The sequence below is a fragment of the Homalodisca vitripennis genome, chromosome 1 (genome assembly GCF_021130785.1).
Source record: "Homalodisca vitripennis isolate AUS2020 chromosome 1, UT_GWSS_2.1, whole genome shotgun sequence".
Taxonomy (NCBI): Eukaryota; Metazoa; Arthropoda; class Insecta; order Hemiptera; family Cicadellidae; genus Homalodisca; species Homalodisca vitripennis.
In genome coordinates, this window is record NC_060207.1 from 34,827,627 (window position 1) to 34,851,647 (window position 24,021).

Below are 24,021 nucleotides of genomic sequence, written 5' to 3' on the forward strand. Positions count from 1 at the left end.
CATAATGAGTACGTTTTAAACCTTAACCAACGTAATTCCGTAACAGTAATCAGTCTATTTACCCTGAAACTTCTCTGCAGGATTTATATCAGAGTGGGCGTTTCCTGATCTTCCCCCGGGATGCGAGCGACCGAGGAAATCTCGTTTCCTTTAAATATTGCCCTCAGTAATTAGTTAGAGTAATCGATTACTGGACATAAATTATAAATAATTAACGACTTGTATTTAATACGATCACGGCGCACGAGCTATGTAGGCCTGTAACGATTGGGTGTACTCGTACTAGAAAGGTCAAGGTATCGAGCAGAGTCCTGTGCTGAACCGGCATCTACTTCTACTGACAATATATATCGCGTTAATTGGTGGAGTACATGTTAGTATCGAACAGTTCAACACTTGATTTATTACGTCTTATATTATTAAAAATATTTAATTTGAAAACAGATTTATACAAAAAATCATTGATGTGGGGGAATAGAAAAGTATAATTAGTTGCGCAATAACGACAATACACTAGTAAACTGCTAGAATTTCCAAACATACTTTAAATAGGTAACGTTTAATCGTTAACGTTAAACTCAGAGTTTTCTTACTCTACAGGATACAAAAACGATGTCCTTAACCGATTATGTAACTGAGAACACATCTTGCAAATCGATTTGCGTTCGAATGCTGTATATTTGTGACTTGAAAATTCATACCCTAAAACATATAACCAGGATTTAACGTTGTATGTATGTGTGTGTGTGTGTATATATATATATATATATATATATATATATATAACAAGAATGTAACTTGGTAAAAGCATATATATAATGAGAATTTAACGTTGTTAAAGCATACATGTAACAAGAGCTTAACTTTGTTAAAGCATAGATATAACCAGATTTTAACGTTGTTAAAGCATAGATATAAAAATAATTTAACTTTGTTAAAGCATAGATATAACCAGTATTTAAACGTTGTTACATCATATATGTAACCAGAATTTAACGTTGTTAAAGCATAGATATAACCTTAATTAAACGTTGTTAATACAAGTGCAATATCTAATACAGAAACCGCATACAGTATATCCTGTGTTAACGCATAACTTAAAGTAAATTTTAAATTTTTTTAGTTCAATTAATATTACATGCCCATCCCCTCTAAAAATAAAGTAAAGCTTAATTGCTTTCGAATTAAGCTGAGCAATTAATTTATTAATTCATATTTTTATAATATTTTAATGTAAATCTGTTCTATATTTCCTGAGATGTTGATGTAGAATATGTATATACTTAACAAATTATAATTTTATTTGAATGCTAAATACTAAATAAAATAGTAAACACTGTTTAAACATTTTTATGCAGTCTGTTAATATTACGTTGTGATTTTATACTTGCTTTTATTGGCGCGCGAATCAATTCAGCATCAATTATCACGAACCTAACTGAGAGGCAATAACACACACGGTGGTAGGTAGGACAATAACAATAACATCTGTCCACGACGATGAGCGCCACGCCTGACAGAACGCTTGGCCCATCGCCAAACTATAAATGAAATAATGAATTACAAATTGTTGGACGTGTTTTTCAACTCGCTTCACAGCCGCTTAATATTCAGATATGATAAGTAATGCGGACACTGTTAATACAGCGATCTATAGTGGCTTTCTTCTGCAGTCATTTTATGACGGGATATTTGTTAATTATAGCTTTATTCTGTGATCATTTTATGACGTGATAGTCCTTATTTAACGTTTCTTCTCCGGTTTTTATGACGTAACACTCATTCATTTCCGCTTCCTTATTTAGTAGTTTTCTGCCGGACATTTTTATTTAACGCTTTCAGTTATTTTCTGTTTGTGAAGTGACACTTGTCATTTGTCGCTTTCTTCTGCGATTATATTAAGACGTAACACTAATTAATTGACGCCTCCATTAATATTGGTATATGACGGGACACTCTTCAGTTGTCACTTTCTTCTGAAATTATATTAAAACATAGCATTAATTAATTGACGCCTCCATTGAATTAATCAGTATTCTCTTTCTTCTGCGATATTTTAAGACATAGCACTTATTAATTGATGCCTCCAATAATATTGGATTATGACGTGAAACTCCTCAGTTGACGCTTTTTTCTGCGATTATGTTAAGACGTAACAGTATTGTTATATTTCCTAACACTCGTTTTTTACATGTTTTTACACTTATGGCATGACACTTATTAATTGACTCCATTGATATATATCAGTATTATTACGTTATTCATTATTATATTATTATTGATTAATACGTTAATATTATTATTATTATTATCAATGAATATCTGAATGTTTTAATTTTGCTTGATTAGTTACATTTCTTGATAGAAAATAATTTATTGTTTAGTATCAGCTAAAAAGTAGACCGTGTTTCTTTCGCTATCTCATTTTTTGTTACTGTAATCAAATACAATACAAAGCAAACTAGAATGTTATGGTTATATCTTAAAATTTACTAAATACCTAATATTGATATTGTCATTTTTTTCAAATGATTCCTAGGCTTATTTTTGTTCTATACTACTGACATAAATGGGAACCATAATTAATTGATCCTCTAATTATGGAATGAAGCACTGAGTACTAAGAATGCACCTAGATTCTACCAAAGTTCAGAACAAGTACTCTAGGTATATACATGAATAGTACTTCCATTTAAGGTATCTTTTGATATTGTGTATGATCACGTTACGTGTCTTTCGGAACAAAAACACTCATAATAGTATTATTTTAAACCAAAATTGTAAAGTTGCGGAAATTCCTGATTGTAGAATGGATGAGTGGTAAGTAGAGATATTCTCTCCTCAATTTCGAAGGATATCGTAGAAGCGGTAGATGACCGAGTACGGACCACGGACGCGCAGCGCCCCTAGCGGCGAGCTATTTAATCTGAACCACACTGCCCTGTAATCGAGTGGCTAATAAAATTATCAAGATTAAGGTAGTAATATAATGTTGGTAATGATACAGATTGTGCCTTACTTCCCCCACAGGTGTTCCGAGGAATTCGGTGCGAGGAGGAGCGTTCTCTGTAGACGAGCTCCGACCCGTGGTCGGGAGTAGCCTACTCGTTAGTGTTGCATTTGTACTAATCATTGTCTGGTACACTGCTCAGGACGTGCCAATTAGTGACATCTTTTGTTGTCATTTAGTATTATTCAGTCACAACTTATAGCGCTCTTAATGAGATACAGTTATTTGTAACGAGTATATTACAGCTACAGTAAAGTGTGATAAGCGTATTAAAGCTTTGTCGATTACAATAATGTTACCCATCTGGTCGGTACTGTTTACCATAACAAGAAGTCCAATATTAAAATATTAATTATTAATTTCTAGACACATTTGAAATCTTTTTAACCATGCACTTTTACTTTAGTACTTTATCTTATTTTGGAATCACTCCTCTACGAAAGATATGAACACATTTTCATCTTTTTACAGTTTTCGATAATTCTACATAAAAAAGAAAGCTTGTGAAGTATTACTATGTCAACTGGAACTTTCTAATGAATTCAACGTGAATATATTCTGCATTGTGAACCCTGTGCTCACACTGTACAGTATTTGTCTTACTACTAAGTATTTTTCCATATCTATTCAGAACTTTGCATTGTGAATGTAAAAGATTGGCAAAAGTTAGCAGTCTAATTTTCATTCGATGTTTCGTTTTTAAATTCGACAAAATAAATAATCAATATAATACAGTAACATGTATTAATTTAGTCTACAGTAATACATTAGATCAGTGGTTACAAGCCACTCACGTTAAGTTTGTGTCATAAACTAATTTGAATTTATTTGAACATTGGTATTTAGTTCAATTTAGTTAAATTTGTATGATAAACAGTCTAAAACATTTCAAAATGTTTTATCATTCTTCTTTCCATTTTGATCCAAATGTGAGAATTTTTAAAGACTGTTATAAACCAGTGACTGATTAGCTAAGCAACTAAATTATTCAAAATGCTGGAAAACCTCATTGACGTCTGTCTGAACAATATCTCGACAACGAACTGATAATCTGCTTCTTTTCTATTTAGATAATCTCAAGTTCCAAGATGGTGCATGTCACTCCATTGGATTTGGCAGACCGTTAATGAACATTTTAAAATTGGTCTTATGGATAACCATAACGGATCTAATGGCAACGAAAAACTCACAGAATAAAATAAATAGTTTGTCGACAAACTGAGTACACTAATACGACATATGAACATGTAGTCTAATGAAGTCAAGTACTTGAATGTTGTATGCAACCTCAGCGAAGGAAGGTTGTTGCGCGAGACCTGTGTTGTGTGGCGTACGTACCCCTACATTGTCGTTATACTGGATTGTGATTTCAAATAAATTTACAGAGCCATTCTCCTTTTCTTTTTCCAAGTAGAATTTTTAAATCTTCTGCCTAAGTATAGTTCCGCTGAAGACGCGAGTTGAAAGTTTCCCCTGGTGTTCGCTCCTCACCGCGCCGGTTCCCAGGTCCGCGCGGTCACGGCGTTGATGCGGATCATCCTCCACAGGGGCATACCATAACCATTTTCCCAAAACACCGCCGTCGAACCATTCAGCCTCTCAATATGGGCTTCCATCTCTCGGATTAGCATACCGTTTGAACCCCACTGTATAATTTACCGGCACCGTTTATTTCTAATTGTAGCTAAGCCAAATGATACGTTCTACCCCGAGCTCCGCGCTCTGCGCTCCTACCGGCATCGGAATTATTTTAAATATATTCAACTCCCGGTATAATATGTAGTTTTACTGTACTGCCACGGCCGGGTATTGCCTTTAAATGGTGGTTCCGAGCAAACCCAAAACCGATTATAGAAGATCTGCTCTCATTAGACGAACAACAAGTCACTCATGCTATATATTGTGATCTCGGTTGCCGAAATACTATTATTTCTCACCTCAGGAAGTCGCTCTTCACTTAATAACACGCTCGGTCCGGCGAGTGTTGGCCTAGGTAATGTTCTCTTGAGACCCTGACCGTGTCATTACAAATTGGTGCATGAGAGAAGATGCAATCCTTGGAGTCGTTTAGTTAGTCTTGATTTGTTACGTTTTAATCTAATTGTCGGTTTCGAGTTCAACAATTATGGATTGCTTCAAGTTTTGTTTTTCGTTTCGTCAGGATAATTTGTTATAATCTTGGACCGCAACCTGTATCGTGTTTCACCATCGCTTAGTGAAAATATCATCCCATTCAAGTTCAAAAAATTATATACTTGTAAATGTTTTTAATTAATATAAAATAATACGTAATAGTATTTGAAACAAATGACATAATACCATCCGAATTACCGTGCAACACTGATCATGTACAGCACTTTTCAAATGAGAAATGTGATTATTTCAAATGTAGACGTGGAAATAAAGTAAGAAATTTTTGGAACATATTTTAGCTCAACAATGAAAATTTACACCTTTAAACTTTGCAGTTGTACACAAAGTATTGTAAAATCTACCGTAAAAATTGGTAAATCTTTGATATGAAATTACATGGTGAATATCTGTCGTTTGAAGTACATGGCGGAATTAAATTATCTGTTAAACCTTTTTTATAATGAAGAGAAAATCAAACATTTTAGACGATATTCACCAGACTCCATGGAGTTTTAAAATTTATTTTCATTCCTTCTTTTGTTCCCACAGTGAAGATAGAAACATTTTCCCTATTCTTTGCTGCTGTTATCCCCTATGATTATCCAAAATACTTCGTATTAGAAATCGTTTACCTTAACCACGGTCGAAATTGTAGGCGTTTCAATCGATTGCGTAGTATATCTTTATTAAAACAATTAAGCAACCTCCAACATCATATCCTATGAAATTACGAGATGTAGCAAATTAAAGGCATTGGAAAAGCGCAGTTTTATCGTATTTCCGAATGATAATAGAGAAATTTCGAAAAATTTTATGTATAAGTATTAATCGTTTTAAGATTAGTTTATCCTATTTGCGATTTTTAGAATAATTGTAGTCTACAAATGCTATAAATATATGAAGCGAAATTGATGTTGTTTAAGCATAATGCACAATAAATGGAATATATAATAAATGAGAGCCATGTATACAAATCGGAATTGGACCCGCCACATGCAGGACATAACTTCCAGCAGAACACTCTATTCATCATTAGACTTCCCCGGGCCGAGGCAACCTGGTGAAATTTATCCTGTCAGGAGGAGCGCAACATAACGCATTCCATAAACAGTCGCAAACGAGCATAATAAAATAACAGTGTCAACCTGCCAGCTCAGTCCGGATGGAGCCAAACAAATGGTCTTTTTGAAAATTCCAAGATTGTTTCGAGTTTTTTGTGTGGGCCGGTGTCGGATTGCGCCGCTCAACAGTATTGGATGTCGAGGCGCGCGTGCGTGGAGCACAGGAGCCACCGCCACTGCCTCGCCGCTGCAGTATCATTGCACAAAAAATTGTTACCTTTCATTATACGCGCGGTATCAGAGACCGGGTCCGGAGGCCGTGGGAGACGGGGATGTGCGGCCGCCACGCTTCGGTACTCCCCTGCGTTCGAGTCTCCGGGCTCTCCGGTGTCCGGTCTTTTCTGCTCGAAGACCGTTATGGATTTCGAACGATAAAAGTTGCAAACGAGCACCGGACCGGTATACACTATCACATGTCGTGGTCAATACCGCTCTCTAATTGAACTGTGTGATAGAGGGAAAAGATATCTTTGACGATGTATAAAAAGTTGGACATCATGTACAGACTAAGATACCGGTCTCCAATAGAACTGTGTGATAGAGGGAAAAGATATCTTTGACGATGTATAAAAAGTTGGACATCATGTAGGTACATACTAAGATAATGGACATGTAGGTCTCAAAGACGTAATGGAATATTCCACTTATTACATTCACACAATTTGTAACAAACAGCTGTTTTTTTTTTTTTTTTTTCAACTATTGTTTAGTGTTGAAAACATTCTGATATTGAACTGCTCCTTTAAAATACAAGGCAGTAAGTAGAGTTTAATTTGGCGAGCTCCTTTGTTGAGGGGCGTAGATTATAAAAAACCAGTTTCTTTAAGTCTTTTACTACATTGAGCTTAGTATTCTCACGTCCATGTAAAACATAAAACAATGCTCATTTTGTACTGTGTCATTCTGGACATTCTCTAATTTATATATACATGTCATAAATATCTTTTACTTTTATGATGACAGATTATTCATCTCGAGTTACAAGTTATCATGGATGTATCATATGTGTCATGTATAATTAAATGTTGGATTCAACTATAGAAATTCCTTTATCTGTTACGGAAGAAGATATCTTTGTGGTACAATTTTGTGTCTATGAATGATACAAAATATACCTTAGTAATAGGGTACACATCATTTTAGTACTGCTAGTAGGCAATAACTGAAGACTATAAAACTGGAAATCACACCATAATTCCAATACAGGTATTGGTGTGCTTAAGAATAAATAATTCTTAAGGTATTCACTTTTCTTTTTTTTTAATTCAAATACCTTTCTTATATAACTTTCTTTGTTATATATTTATTTTATCAACATTTATTTTAATTTATTGAGAAAAAATTATAATGGATTGCAAGCGAGAAACATGTGTATAAATGTAAATTGGGGAAACTGTATTAGGTCTGGCCTGTTGTAACAGACCAATAGAGTCATCTTATGTAACCGCAGAAGAAAGCAACAAATGACAAGTGCCACTTCACAAACCGATGTAACCTAACTTCGAATCGTATTCAGAAACATATTTGAGAACAAAACTAACATACGACCAACTCCTCCCTTGAAGGGATTTATCCAAACTTCATCGTAGTTCCAAAAAAACTGAAAGCTATAACTATGTCAGTTTTAATTTATTAAATTATAACGGTTTTTGTAGTGCAGGACAGAAGAAAAAGCCAAGGCACCTGCAAGAGTACGCACGCGCGGTCGGCAGGTGAACATACGCCACAGCTTGTCTACCCCCGCCCCCACCCCCGCCCAACAGCGGGCAGGTTCGCGTATCATCCTTGACCTTAGAAATTTGAGGGGGTCATAATTCAGTTGTTCCGAGGCTAGATTCCTGTCCCAACATTAAACCGAGTCTAACGATTTTTGGGCGCTTAATTGGTCCCCGCGTCGATATAAAACGTGTCGCTGGCCCGTTTATTGCCAGGGAAATTCTTACGCTTGGTCGTGTTTTGCTTAAAACATGGCGCTCGTCTTTATTCAAGCCTTTGGGTCTTATTTTTATTAGTCTAAGCAACACAATGCTAGAACACATTTCGGTAATATTGTGTAATAAGGAATAGGTACCCAAGTGAGAAGGAATTTCATCAACCACTTTAATTATATATCAAATACACCTTTTATATATAAGACCTTAGTAAAATACTTTTAAAATGTTGAGGATTTCAATTTAACCGGATAATACGTACTCGTAGAACGGGTAAGTTTGGGAAAAGCTAAGGATCTAGAAGGCATAACGCAGTATCAGGACGGTAGGGGTCGTACCAAGTAATAAGTCCTCATAGAAAGTTGAGACATAGATGACATAACATATCAAATACTCGTCTAATTTGATATATCTCAATAAGAACGTTTAGTATCGTAGATTGCACCTATCTCAATTACATGCAATGATTACTCGTAAAATGGGAGTTATCTTTGGAACGTGTTTGAAATACTTTTAGAACGTTAGTTTCCTCAATTACGACGTGTAGTAAAAACTCGTAGAAGAGAAATATTTATATCACATATCTGAATGATGCTGACGTGTAGTATGTACTCGTAGTATGGACTACCTTTAGTACCATCTGGTATTAAGTACCTACTCACAGAACGTGAAGGATCTGAATTAAAATATAATGTATTCGTATAATAAAACAAATCTTTTCTATCTCAGATAGTAACTAGCCATAGAAAGAATGATACCCGTCTATATTACACCTTTTACGTGATGTAACTTAATTTCAACGTGTAGCAAGTAATCGTTATCTCAAGTAGAATATATATCAATCACAACAAGTAGTACTCGTAAAACAGTAGGGAACTCATAAACATCAACTAGTAATTGCACGTAGAAAAGTATGAAAACACGTTGTATTATAGGGTATGAGGTGTCTGTAAATATTCATACAACGTGAGGAACATCCATTACAACATGTAGCAAGTAATCGTTATCTCAAGTATGTATCTCAATCACAACATGTAGTACTCGTAAAACAGTAGGGATCTCATAAACATCAACTAGTAATTTCACGTAGAAAACGTATGAAAACGCAGTATATTATAGGATGTGAGGTGCCTTTAAATATTCATACAACGTGAGGAACCTCCATTACAACATGTAGCAAGTAATCGTTATCTCAAGTAAGGTTTCTCAATCACAACATGTAATAAGTACTCGTAACACAGTAGGGAACTCATAAAAATCAACTAGTAAGTGCACGTAGAAAAGTATGAAAACGCAGTGCATTATAGGATGTGAGGTGCCTTTAAATATTCCTCCATTACAACATGTAGCAAGTAATCGTTATCTTAAGTAAGGTTTCTCAATTAAAACATGTAGTGAGTACTCATAGAACAGGAGGTTACACCAGGTGGTAAGTTCTCGAAGGCCAGATCAACTCATTGCAGTCGAACCCTTTCCAATCACGAGTTGTCTTGGGTACCTTTGTTACCGGTCATGTGTCTGGATGATGGACGTGCAATGGGGTAATGTATGCTCTTGTGCTTGTGCTGAACGACACCACTTAGATTGACTTAAATGATACGCGATTCCTTTCTCTCCAGGAATTCAAGGATTTTGCTGGTTATTCATTGTTACAATAGTAATGGAGTCGTCATTATTTAATCATTGTGTATCTTATTTTTAAATAATTACTATTTTAGAACACTTTGGTTGTTAAAATGTTGATAGTAGACAGAACATGCTCTAATGACTTTGAGTATGGTACATTAACCATATATTATTTGAATATATATATATATATAGTTGAAAAAGTGTTTACACTGAAAACATGTTTACAAACGGTTTTCGTAATCTTTATGAAATGCAACTTCTTTAAGTGCAACATAGTTTTTTTACCAAAGTGATATACAAATAAAGTAAAATATAATTCAGTACAAAATAAGAGCAATTCAAAAATGTATCGGATAAAACACGAAAATACAAAAACATCCATATTTCTGTGTCGCTAAATTCAAATTGAATTAGATGTGGAAAATGGATGTACTCTTAATTTAAAAGATGTACCCTGTCACTTGTACATGTATAACACAGGCGGAGGTGATAAGGCGCCGTTTGACACAGAGTCACTGATAAGGGCGGGTCATTGAGAGCTTTAATACCATTAGGGGTGTAAGATAATCAGCCGGAATGACACAATTCAATCGGTCAACGTTCATCACTTAATGTAGGCGCCTTTCACACACAAGGCTTATCCGAGATCGCGAATCCGGCCAAGAATGGAGGGCAGGAAGCAATTTGACTAATGCCCCCGACTTCGGTTCAGTTCATGCCCTAATGCACCACGCTAAACAATCACCTTTCCCTTCTCTCTGGGCGACTGCCTGGTCCGCTGCTCTGGTATCGTAGATCTTCGCGTACCGTCTGCTTCTCATACAGACAATGTACAGGGATGGAATACCGTACAGTCTAATTTTCATATCTTGGATATTCGACGATACGGTCGTCAATTTTGTAGGATTTTGAATCTAAAACAATCCAATGTCTTCCATACCATTAATCAATATAGTTTTTCCAACAAAGAAAGTTCATCTATCTTCAGATTTAGGCATACAAACGAAGATTTAACTGTGTTCGTCGTATTTTTACACAATGATAATATGAATTTATTTTTATACTAAATTACTGTTAATAAATTATCAGTATCAACGGCATCTTTAGCCAGCTATTTTGACCACTATTATTAGGTCTATATTATACATTCAAATGTTTGATCTTATTTTATATGCAACATATACAATTGAAGAATACATTCAACTAGTCCTGTGAAGGAAAACGGAAGGAATAATTCTTCGTTTGAAGTCTATTGATGATAATGGAAAGATTGTGAAGGAAACGGGATTTTTCGGACAGTTGTCATCGTTCAGTGATTCTTTTAGTGATTTTTTTTTGTATCACGGAAGGAATAAAATAATGCCGTGGAATCACTTATCAAAATCAACAGAATATGCTGAACAAAAACTAATCAATAATACAAAATTTAGTAACGTGTTTTAGAAATGTCTTCAGTTATCTGTAAAAGTGTATTCAGGGTCTCAACATAATAACTTAAATATATTTTTTTAACTAATATATCCTAAAAGTTACCTTACGAAAGGTGGTGTTCTCAGGGAGTTAGGGGTTAGGAATTAGTTCAGCGATTTTCTTATTCTCATGCATTACGTGGTCTCTGCTGTCACTGCAGTTGCGTTGTTGTTAATAAACTCAAGGATTAATCTTCGACCCTTTACTCTTCACACGTGTCTTATCATCCCGTACTGTCAACACACATTAGATACCCCAGAGATATACGTGACCGCACCACTGCAGCAGACCGCGATGGCGGCCCTGACCGTGTAATGTAGGTACTGACCCGGCCGGCCATCCTTGCCTAATTATTTCTGCAGCCAGCTACCTCATTACGGCACTCATGTTTCCAGCATTTGTTTAGAAAGCAGAGTCGGCCATATTTGCTGCGAGGAGGCCGGGGATTGGCTGTGCGGCGGCTGCGGTTGCTGTGGCTGTGGCAATGCTCAAGCGTGCGTATCCGACTGCGTTCTGTAGCGCAGTACGGCGTGGCTGCCCTCGGTGCACATGGTAGTCACAGTACCACTGCCCTCGGTACACATGGTAGTCACAGTACCACTGCCCTCGGTGCACATGGTAGTCACAGTATCACTGCCCTCGGTACACATGGTAGTCACAGTACCACTGCCCTCGGTACACATGGTAGTCACAGTACCACTGCCCTCGGTACACATGGTAGTCACAGTACCACTGCCCTCGGTACACATGGTAGTCACAGTACCACTGCCCTCGGTGCACATGGTAGTCACAGTACCACTGCCCTCGGTGCACATGGTAGTCACAGTACCATTGCTCTCGGTACACATGGTAATCACAGCACAACTGCCCTCGGTACACATGGTAGTCACAGTAGGAGGTCTTACAAGTTAATCTGAAGATTAATGTTTTTCGATATGCCACATAAAAAAATCTACTTGCAGTTTTTTTAAGGCATCTTCAGTGTTATAATTGGATGTGCCCTCTGGAACATAACATTGAGCCTCTGCAAAATAACGTTAAACAGACTCATTGCGTTTAGAAGTGCATCTAGAATCTGTGTTCATTAAAATGAAACGTAACATTGAAAATGGTTTTGGTATAGTAGTATTTAACACAGCTCTCAAATTTGAACATATAGTCTACATATATGAGTAGTTGTATACTCTGTTATTCATTTACATTCAAGCGAGTAATTTCAGTTCTCAATCTAAGAAATTGTGAACACATATTGAATAGGCAATAAAGTATATTTAATATGATCCTATGCCTAACTTATAATTTTAGTTTTTTAGACGTTCAATACATATTAAGAATCAAAAACGAACAAATGTATAATTTAAGTACAGGCTACAATACAGCCTAGTATTTGCAAAAACTTCACCAATCGTACATTAATTCGAGTTGTAGTATAACTAATTAACAAACTGTTGAGACGGCGTAATTGTCCCTCGATGTGCTACAGAGAGGAGAGGTCTCACGGCTCTTCCCTCCCTCAAGGAGGCGCCCTCATACTTGGGTTACAAGTACGTAGTACAGTGCGCGAACATCCTTGCTCCTGGCCCTCTTTGTCTCCCACATTTTCTCACCGCTTCACTACACCACAATGACTGCCTACAAGTCAATATTGCACGGTCTGTACTTGGCCTTGTAACGTAACTCCCACCAACATCGTAGTTGTTTTATGCTGAGGAGTTATAGCGCGTAAACCAGTCACCAAATCTTCCGGATAGTGTCCACTCAACTAAATATTTTCGTCTCGGAAAGAATGTTGGTGTTCGTTTTATAGAGAGCCTGTTTCTAGCCTATACATCACTCAAAACCATATCACGCGTTCGCATCTGGAATAACTGACATAATGTTGAAACACTCCCTGTTCCAGCAAGAATGGGTAAAGTAAAAAGTTATCGGCAGATATCACGATCGGCGACAATGGCGCGGGGATCAAACAATGGCCGACAAAAACACCATACATAATGAATTTAATAAACCTCGTCGGGGTAAAAACCTGATTTGCACGAAAATAATATTTGAAGCGGTATGGGGAATAAAAAGGTGGACGGACAAGCCGCGAGCGCTGGGCAGGCGATAAATCGTGACAGGATGAGTAATTAAGGGGAACTGACAGCCACACATTGCTGCCACCACATCGACACACAAAAACACTTGTCACCGCTGTAAAACCGAATGTGATTCGTCAATCGGCCGCGAGCGCCGCTCATTGGCTGACCGGAGATGTTCGAATTTCAAATGCCGACGTGTTCTTCATTATGGTCGCGGGGACGTGAGTTGGTGACCAATGTAAACAGAGATATTACGTAACCAGGTGATGTCCACTTGCGGCGGGTTTGTGTCAGTCACTCATAACTGCCGGCCGATCTCGTTCCTGCAGCTTCTTTTAAAATATTTTTGAAATAATCTATTATAACTCTATTTCGGTACATTACTGGGTTTTTATGTTCAGTAATGATAGTGTGTGTTCATAGATGAGGAGTATATATCAGTCACAGTCACCTGTATTTTTCCCCTAGCAATTATACAGTATAGATACTTAAACCACATCAGTTCATAATGCAGTTATTGATTTATTATACACAATACTCCGTTATGTGCGACGACATAAGCAATAATTTACAACATACATACATACAATAAATGAAAAACTAGATATACTTTTACTATACATAATAAATACTTAGGCTAATATAATACAAAAATATAATGCAATAAATATAAATACCGAATACACTTATACTATATTCTGATGGCCAAGTTTTTAAGTTTAAATAAAAACAGCCAAAATATGTCTGTTAGTACTAATACTTACTAATATTAATTGTAGTAACTAATACTTACTAAATACTAAATATTCAAGAAGCTTTATTTGTAAAATTTATTTCGATATTTTATGAAAACACTAATAATAGTCCATTAAAATTATCAGGTTTATAATACAATATATCAACAACGACTGTTGATATTTATGAATAGTAAACTGCTTAGGAAGGCCTAAAATCAATAATGATAAGAGTAGGTAATGTTGAATAATTATAGATAATGTTTATTAACATAGCTAACAAATAATTGAAACCTGCTTAACATGCTTTCTAGTTTGTATATAAACGATTAATTTATACGATAATAAGGTTTCGTTTGTGGAACAATGTTGGATTATAACTGTTGGATTATAAATACTTGGAATATGCAAATGTTCAAATTAGTTTAAATACAAGTTAGATTTTTGATAACTAAGAATAATTGAATCTATCAATAGAGAAGAAAATGGATTATTGGGAAAATTAGTTATTTGTTACAACGTAGAATAACAATTACATAGTGCATAATATTACAATCCGGATAGTGTGATATGCTTTTTGATGTAGTAACTCAATCGCGTATGACACGCATATCATAAAAACATTTAAAACAAAAGAACAAGCGGTCATAATATTTACTCTATACTTGATGAGGCAATACTATTAACAAATAGTTTCATTTTATATAATGGATACAATGATATTTTAGTTGAATCATTTAAGCATGCTTGCAAAACAATTACTGCAAAAATATCAATTACATTTTTAGAATATAGAATTACGAAGTATTCTTGAGGGTATATAAGCATTTTGTGATAAAGTCAAGTTCTTCCGAAACTACCTTGTGTATAACTAGATAACATTCTAATATCATGAAATGATATATTAGTATTAAGGACAATTAGGAAACTGCTGCTGCATGTAGTTAGTTAAACGATGCACTTCTCGCTAAGGCACTGTGTAATTTCTTATTAGTAATATGTCACTTATCAGTGTACTTCTTAACCTGTCTACGTGGTTGTCAATAACAAGTAACTGTGATGACAACACTAACAAACGTTGAGGGATTATTTAATAATACACTGAAATAAAAAAAAATATAACAAAACCATTATTAATTGGAAACAGTTTGTTCATGGTAAATAAATGCTGATATCATGGTCCCGCCAACACATTACGAATGGTTTATTTAATGAAAAGAAACTAAATTTATGCAGAGTAAATAATGCATACATTGTTATTATTGTTATGCTTGATTAATTTCCATTGGAATACTTGAACATTTTGAGCGTACTGAATAGTTATTTAAGTATGTAAAATGTCAACTAATTCTTCTTGATATTTACAAGAAGTATATTGACATAAATGTTTGCAGCGAATTAGATTATAAATATTGTAACACAGTATACTTATGTTACGTTGTCTATTTCGGGGGAAATTACGTAACTCTTGGAATTGCTTTGTCAACGGCATACAATAACAAACCAACAGATTACAAAATGTAGAATAAAGAACATTTGAACTGAACTGGCAATATATAGACGGTTAGGGTGTAGTAATGTTGCCGGCAGTTAATGTAGTGGGTGGTGGGGCAGACGGGGTGGTGGGGCGGGGGTGTATTTGTATCACATGGCGTGCCTAGGCGTCGATCCCCACACCGATAACGAGATCGATACGCACACCGCACACCGCGCACACCACGCACACCACATATTGAATTGATAATCTAATGGTAAAATTAAGTCGTTGAGCAGTTTGCCGTTCCGTCCGAGCGCGCATTGCCGGGATTAAGTATGTTGACTGTAGGTGCTGGCGTGGCCCTCCTCTCTCCACCTCCACCTGGCCGACCTTCTTGTCCAACTTTATCTAACTTTCGGGTCTGTTTTGATCGGATCGTTATCCTTCCACACCACGCGTGAGATAATTTGTAGCCTGTTTCAGTATTCAAATACATTCCGCCTTACACCCCTAGGTTAAGTTACATTTACTTTGTATTATTAACCTATTATAAAACGTCCATCGTTCGCTGTTCACTGTTGTGTCTATCAAGATAATGCACATATGGATACATTACAGCAAGAAATATTGTTCAGTAAATTCAAATTCAAATTTTCTTTATTGCAGTAGACAACTTTTTACAATTTTATTGCATGCGTCTGACTTATTCTAATACAATTATTCTATAAGTTGACATTTAAAACATCAATTTTGACCAATGTTACATTAATTAAAACATTTTTTACAATCGTCAACACACAAACTTTATTCATTTCGGCAACAGAGTTAACAAAGTAGTTTTATCGTTCCCAGCGGTTTTTCACGAACTCATCAAGGAAATAAAACGCATTCGACACTAAAAGATCTCTTAATCGAGCTTTAAAACGTTTCTTTGTTGCCAATTGTTTGTTCCAATCCGGGAGTCTGTTGATCAGTTTTACACCAAGTATGCAAGTTAATATTACAGCAATGTTAACCAGGTGAAGCATTAAATTCAACTGATATGTATTTAATAAAGGAAGAGGTCATGTAGTTGTAATTAAGAACACTTATTAATCGATCAATAATGATACTCACTAACAACGAAACTGGTCTCAAATTGATCCTTTTTGGAACCACACTGGCAATAAAGTTCGGTTCCTCAATCGATTAGACTGTTACCAAAATGATTTAATCGACGAAAGGATTGGATATATTGCTGAATGTTTCTGAGTAGGTTATTAACCTGCATAGAATCACATGCTCGGCACCTTGACCAGAACAACACCGCAGCCCGACCCCTGCCTAGCGGGCCCCGTGTCGAGGCTCGGCTGAAGACTGCGGGCACGTAGTATCACCTGTCTCGAGGAAGTTATGAATCAGGAGTCAGGCACCTGCCCAAGGTGCAGACCCTCTAATTGATTATACCACCTGTGCTTTGTTTCCCCAATTGTCCCTTAATGTTTTTACAACCACCAGTCGCGTGGTAGGAGTAACCGCTGTCCCAAATTAATACTCGGACGTGAAAGGAAATGTGTTAATCTTCACCAGACAGGGAACTTGTACTAATTTTGTGCACTAGTGAGTCAATTACTCGACAGTTGATATTGTTTGGGCAAATGTTCGCTTAGTTGGCATGCTACTTTGATATTGTATTACTAAAGTACGCGATCTATCGTACCCAATCCCTTATGTTGTAATCAATACGCTGTATTTTCATATAATATATTTGTATTTTGATAGTATAATTTCTTTTTGGTTCGGTTCTCTGCTTTATTTAATGTCCTGTAAACTGAAGGTATGTGCTCGTTTAAAGAAATAAATAAAATAAAAATTCCTCTTCGCTAAAGCACTAATTAAAATGAGAATTTTCATGTTACTAATTGTATATCTTAAACAAATATGTTTTAATATAAATAATTATATTAAAATATATGGAAACGGTAATCTTTTGCAGAAAATGTATGCAAATGTAAAGTAGCGTCTGCGACATAGGAGGGTGGAAATTAAAGTTTTATAAATTTTTTGTTTCTATGCATAGCACGTTGAAATTGTCATTTATATAGCCATAAAATGTGTGTTCCTGAACAAAGGTTAGTTACAGTCATGGCAGTAAACATTATAATCAGTGTAAACTGCCTTCACTGGAGTAAGAATCTCAAGGTAGGGACTTCGCATTCAGGAGCGTAGCTGTACAGATTTGTATAGCTCTGCTGAAGACCGGCTTATTCTGACTGGATGATGGTACACTACGTTGCCTTGCCCCACTACACAACGATATTGGACCCAACTCCAAACCAAGACGAATGGGGGCTTTAGTCACTAGAAGCCATGACATATTTTTATTTTTCAAAGATATATAATTTTTATTAGTTTTACCGAAATTCTAGTGCACTACCTATTTAGTTATTATTAGTTCACAATTATTTATTCATATATCGATAAATTAATCCGACCAATCTTGGTAAGGGCTTATTTATTTCCATTCTGAGAGATCGTTAGATAGGTGTTAAAATATGCAAGTGGTTTAATAGACAAGTTAAAAGTATTAGTGAATGATAACCTTGTGACCGTCAGGTTGCGTTTTCTACTCAACTGGAAATATTGTACGACTGGCTATGTGGGAAGAACTGGTAGGAGTACTTACTTACATATATCGTGCTAAGCTTTTCGCTTAACATTAGTGTAGCATAACACACTCTAAGTACCTCTTCCTCCCCAATGACTCCTGAACCAGATCCTAAGAGCTGCTTGTTGTCTTAGTCTTCCTCTCCTGTAAATTCACACAATTGTTGTCAGTGGTGTGTGTCTGACCTATGCGGTGTGTGTGTTGCAGCGGCCGCGCGCCAGGTGTGCAGGCCACACTTCAGTCACCACAGTCCACTGCACCCCTGGATAGGTGGCTCAGACAGCAAGCAGCTCACGTACCCTCAGAACGGAACCTCCTCCTCGGGCTCGTCCTGGTGTACGCCGTTCAACGCCGTCCAGTCCAACTCCGAGGAGGCGCCGGTCAAGTCACCCCAGAACCCGTCGCTGTCCTCCGTCTCGCACGCGATGTTCAGCTTCCCCCCTACGCCCCCCAAGGACGCGACTCCCGATCCCGACAGCGTCACCACGGCCTCCACCTCCAACGCCCTGTCGACGCCGACATCATCCGGTAACGAATACTCCAACGTCATCGTTCACGCCGCCTCCATGGGAGTCTTTATCCACCCCGACCAGACGTCGTCCTGTGATATCAAACCCATGTTGAACTCCCAATCGTCCAAGCAGCGCGAAGGTACATCGACTTCATCCTCCGGAACTACCTCTCCAGGTTATCCTCCTGCTAGCCAGAGCTACCAACCCTACTCGCAGGAGTCCTACCCCCACTACCCGTCCTACTCCCATGGCTCCTTTTACAAGCAGAACAGCCCCTCCGGTTCCAACAACTCCCTTGTAAAATCCTACTCCCACGGCTCCTTCTACAAGCAGGGCTACTACCAGAACAGTCCCACCGGCTCCCTCTCCAACAATTCCCTTGCTCTTGTCAAGTCCTCCTCCGCCGCTAGGAGTAAATCTCGAACTAGCGCTGGTGAGTTTATGTTCTGTTCTTTTATTTTGGTTTAACATTATTTTAAGTTGTTTTTGTGTTAATCCAGTCCCTTTATAATGATTGTTCTCACTTTATACTCTAAAACTTTTAAACCTTTTAGAAGTGTTAAAATAATGTTAGTAAATACAATGAATAAAAAATAAATGTTCTTATAATTAAAATTGTTAAACATTACTACATAATTTAAATTCATCTGAATCACCTAATAGTAAAGTAAGAACAGGAACGTTTTGTTTGGTATTCCCTCTTTGTAAAATGTATATTTTGTATTAAAGTTACTGTCGAGAGGCGCTTCAAAGTTTAAGCATTCAATCTTTTAAATATTCAAAAGTTTGCTTTACAAAATAAATTGTTCCTTGGGACTGGAAAACACACTTAATTTGATTTCACCATTTCCTCACTAACATTATGTTAATTTGCGTTGTTTTAATTTCTCTTTTATTATCCGCTCCGACTCCCTCCCGCTTCTCAGCAGCACTCTGCCCAGCCCTAGTAGCGGCACCTTGTCTCTGTGCTTTGTTTGGATACATGTGTAACTGTTACTAGTAGTGTTCTTGTGGTGTTTGTCTTGTCTGTAACTCGTCATGTCCCACGTCCACTGTAGCCTGTGGCACGGAGGAGTGCTCTGTGGACTCGATATGATCGCCTCCGATCGTACAGCACAACGCGGGGAAACTACATTGAACAATTGAACGGCACAATTACACGGCTAATCGCATTGTTCGAAAGGCGAGCCATTGTTTATTTTTGGAAATGTCGGAAGAGACCGCGTTATGGAATACTAAATAAGGTCGTGGAAATGGCCGTAAGACGAAACAAAGGGAAAACAGGATACTGATAATTAGGAGGTGAAGAAACCGTGATGAATATTTAACATGCACCGCTCCTGGTGTGCATTAGGGGAACTAGCGGAAAACACACTGAACCATACTGTCGGAACATAACTACGAACACGCGGCTCACGGTTCACGCAGAACCACAATGGAGACTCCGCCATCTGTGGTTCCTTTGACCGGTTCAATTGTTCAATAGCGCGTTTACAACTTTCTCACTTTGCTTTCGAGTCTCAGGCAGTTCCTGAGTATCTTTCCTATCTCAAAACTCAAAGCCTGTAGTATTACCCGATGTAGGTCTCCAGAGTAAGCCGTTATTATACAAGAACAAAACGGATAACCATTGGTTTTGTTAGTGTACGTCTGTTTTTATCAACCCATATTATCCTTCTGGTACCTATTTAACATACCTTGCCATTGCTGTTTATGACTCTCTCTAGTCATCATGGTAGCAATACTCTACCATGCAGATGTGAACAGATAAGAAAACTTAACCCACTAGTATTAAAAATAGATTGGTTGTAACGTATTGCTGCTTTTTAACGAGATTTATGATCAGATCAAAGACACAGAGTTTGGGCTCAGTGTGAAGCATGACCGTGGTCAACTCAGATTAAACATTGAAATGTCTGTTTTGTCATGATTCCACTATTAAACGAATAAAATAAAATTTTACCATAAGCAGATAACTATTTACGTGTAATATAGTAGTTTGATGACACAGGCTTGATACCATTTTTGAAAATAATTATTTTTCCTTTAAATATTTCCCGGCTTAATCGCTATGCCAAAGCCGATAGTTTACAAAGTTTGAACAAACATTTCCATTCAAATAAAGAATACACATAAATATGTAATCATGTATTACTCTTGTTAACATGTATAGACTACGTTGTATAACATTTTGAATCAGATTCAAGAGTAAAGTATACACTTTAAAAATCTATTTCCTGTTAAATAAAATATTTTATAGTTACATATCAAATATAATAGTATTATTTAAACAAAATATAAAATCACTATGTTTAGAGTTTTATGTATTCACCTTTTATGTATTGATCTTTTTGATATAGTTTATTTACTCTATTTTAGGATGATTGTTTGCAAAGTAATATTGCATGTAAAAGTCAAATTACAGTATTTACACTACATTATTTACACTACTAAGAACATTTAATGTACACTTTTAAAGGTCAACGGTTTATACTTGTTTCTACCACAAGTTCTCCATAGTAGTAAATAAGACATATTTATAGATGACAAAAACGTAATTTACACAGGAATAGGAACATGTAGAGATGTGTTCTGACGTGAAGAGGTTATATAGTAGAGAGCCTTGTTGAAGTATATGTATACACACAGATACATAATAATATTGTGGATGTGTGAGGTGGCAGACCGTGACCGGACTTGAACCATTGCCAGTGCCGACAGACATACGGACAGACAGGCGATAGTGAACAGCTGCTGTCGCTACTTTCTACTGCGCTCGCCTCTAGTATACTGTAGTGCGCTCGCCTAAGTTATATACGAGACCAAATCGTGGGTTCGCTCTCAAGTCGAGTTCAAGCGTTTGGCGTTTTTAACTATTAATAATCAGGGACGGCTTAATGAGTGAAACTGAATTGTTTTTCCGAATATGAGTAGACCATATCCTCTTAGGTTCATCACAGTTTCAAAGAGTTTTAGGTGTCTTAGTATAGCGTTTTGTATACACAACTTGTAGATACGGTTTTTACTAGATGCCAAGATGTGTGTTATTAATATGAATGTTACCACATTAGTAAATTTAAATTTCCTTCATTTTTGTTACTAGTGTACAAAAGTGCATACTCTGAGTGACGTCATACCATGCCTGTGAATAACGTCTTCCAATGTTAGTGCTTAACTATGTGTTGCCAGTTGTGATAGTGAGGGGGAAGAGATAAGGAAGAGATTGTGTATAGAGTTTCAGAAATACACCGCAAAGTGTTTTGCTTTCGAAGTGAGCATAACATTAAATAACTGTAACCAAACATTTCTTTTAATATATTCCAAACTTTTTTTTGTTTCTGTATTCTGTTTAGAAACGTGTTGGATCTTTATAATTTGCGGTCCTAGATACAAATAGGCTATAGTATAATGTATGTAGAGTAAAAGTTAAACTCCCCAGAAAAAAATTATGGTTGCCTGTAAAGTCGGTTTTACGGGCGAAGATTTTACGTGACAACGTCTTTTTCTCGGTAGAATATGAATATTATTAAATGGCACAATAGGAACAAGGAATTGAATGAAATTAAGAATTGCACAAATTTTAACTGTAGAAATATATTTTGTTTACTAAAACATTGTACATAATTTGAAATTAATTAAAATTTGTTATTGTAAATGGTAAAGTTGAATAAAACATTTACTAAAATTGGAATTTGAAATTCTTGCTAAACACAGTTAAATTCTAACTCCGCACGTGGTGATTGGTCGGTTTAGTTCGTTTGTTTGGTCGCACTGTTATGACAGGTTAGAGGTTATAATTTGTTATTTTAAATGTTTGACTAGCAATACGCGCTGTTTCTTCTCAATCGACTGAATTACGATTGATTGCAGAGTGATTTAAACTAATAATTTACTTAACACTATCAACATTTGTCAATAGCATGACATAACCTATAAACTCAGTTTCTCAACTTTTGTGTCAATCTAACAATTAATCAATCAATCATAGTTTACGATAATGAAATATCAGTGTACAATTATTTACCTTTATTGTTGTAGTTGTTGTAAATGACGAATCTAAGCACTCCACATTTTCACGAATAAACATAGTTATCTGCTTTATATCCCGTGCGGTGCGGCGGACCCACTGGACGGGCATCGTAACGTTACCGGGCGTTACACTTTTTCATGAGTGACTCCGAGCCGCAACCTAATTTAAGACGTCACGTCAAAAAATATAAAAGTTTAGTTTTTGTTATCATGACAAAAAAAACTATAAAAATGGTTGAGTTTAATGGGAATTGCGAAAAACATGTACTAGTTTCCATTAGTTTGTATTAGGTTGTGTTTAGGAAGTTAGAAACAAAACGGGCTGTACATTGAAATGGACAAAACTACATTTTGAGACAACCGTACAAAAATTACATACCTAACTACTGACGTGTGTAAATATAAATTCTCAAATCACCCTTCCTCCCAAACTCGGATTTCATTGGTTGACATACTCATAGAAAATAAATGAGAAAGAAGGCTTTTAATAATTTTAGATAGTCAATTGAAAAATGCTATTAGTTTCCATATACACTCACATACATTTTACCATGCCTTCCTTGATTGTAATGCGTTGGACAGAATAGTTAATTTTTCTTCGAGATGTGTATTTTCTGTACCTGCATGCATATTTTAAGTATTCAGAAAAATAGTCATTTGACGGACTACTATAACACTATTAAGAATTACAAACAGTTTTTTGAAACAGTACACAGTTAGGAGAATTGTATGATTTGTAGGTATACCACCCAGTAAGTAATCTCATTGAGCAATATACGTATAGGAAGGTTTCTTACGGTCTGTAATACCGTGGCGGATCGGGGATTCTACTTTCTCCCCTGTACTATATTTATAGATAAGTCGGTACCAGGCTGTCTGGCAGCAACAACTCAATTCGCACCAAGATGTAGATTTCGTGGAATCCGACTTGCCTCACTTACCCCGGGGACCTGCGCAGTAGGTCTGCCTGCGTCGGCGCTGACAAACAAACACATTAACGGAAAACAACAAGGTGAGGGGCTATGGAGATGTGTACTGGGAGTGCCGTTATACACCTGGGACAATTGTGAAACACCGCAACGAGTTGGACTCTAACTCTAAATATATGTACGAGTAGATAAATAATTGATATTCAAGCCAACAAATGATCTTGCCGGAAGGTAAATTGATACTTTAAAATAAGTATAATTAATAACAATTCTATAAAGTGCTAATTACATATTTTTATTAAGGTTAAAACATGGAGC

General features: G+C 36.5%; 1 protein-coding gene across 2 annotated transcripts in view; it reads left to right on the forward strand.

Annotated features, from left to right (window-relative positions):
* The window catches only part of LOC124359633 (GATA-binding factor C-like), a 118,872-nt gene that overhangs the window by 24,919 nt on the left and 69,932 nt on the right, over positions 1-24,021 (forward strand). The window contains exon 3 of one of the 2 annotated variants that reach the window (XM_046812540.1): positions 18,441-19,178. In XM_046812540.1, the coding sequence (XP_046668496.1) occupies positions 18,441-19,178 (738 nt within the window). The remainder of the gene's footprint in view (positions 1-18,440; positions 19,179-24,021) is intronic. The other variant, XM_046812549.1, reaches the window with a different exon arrangement.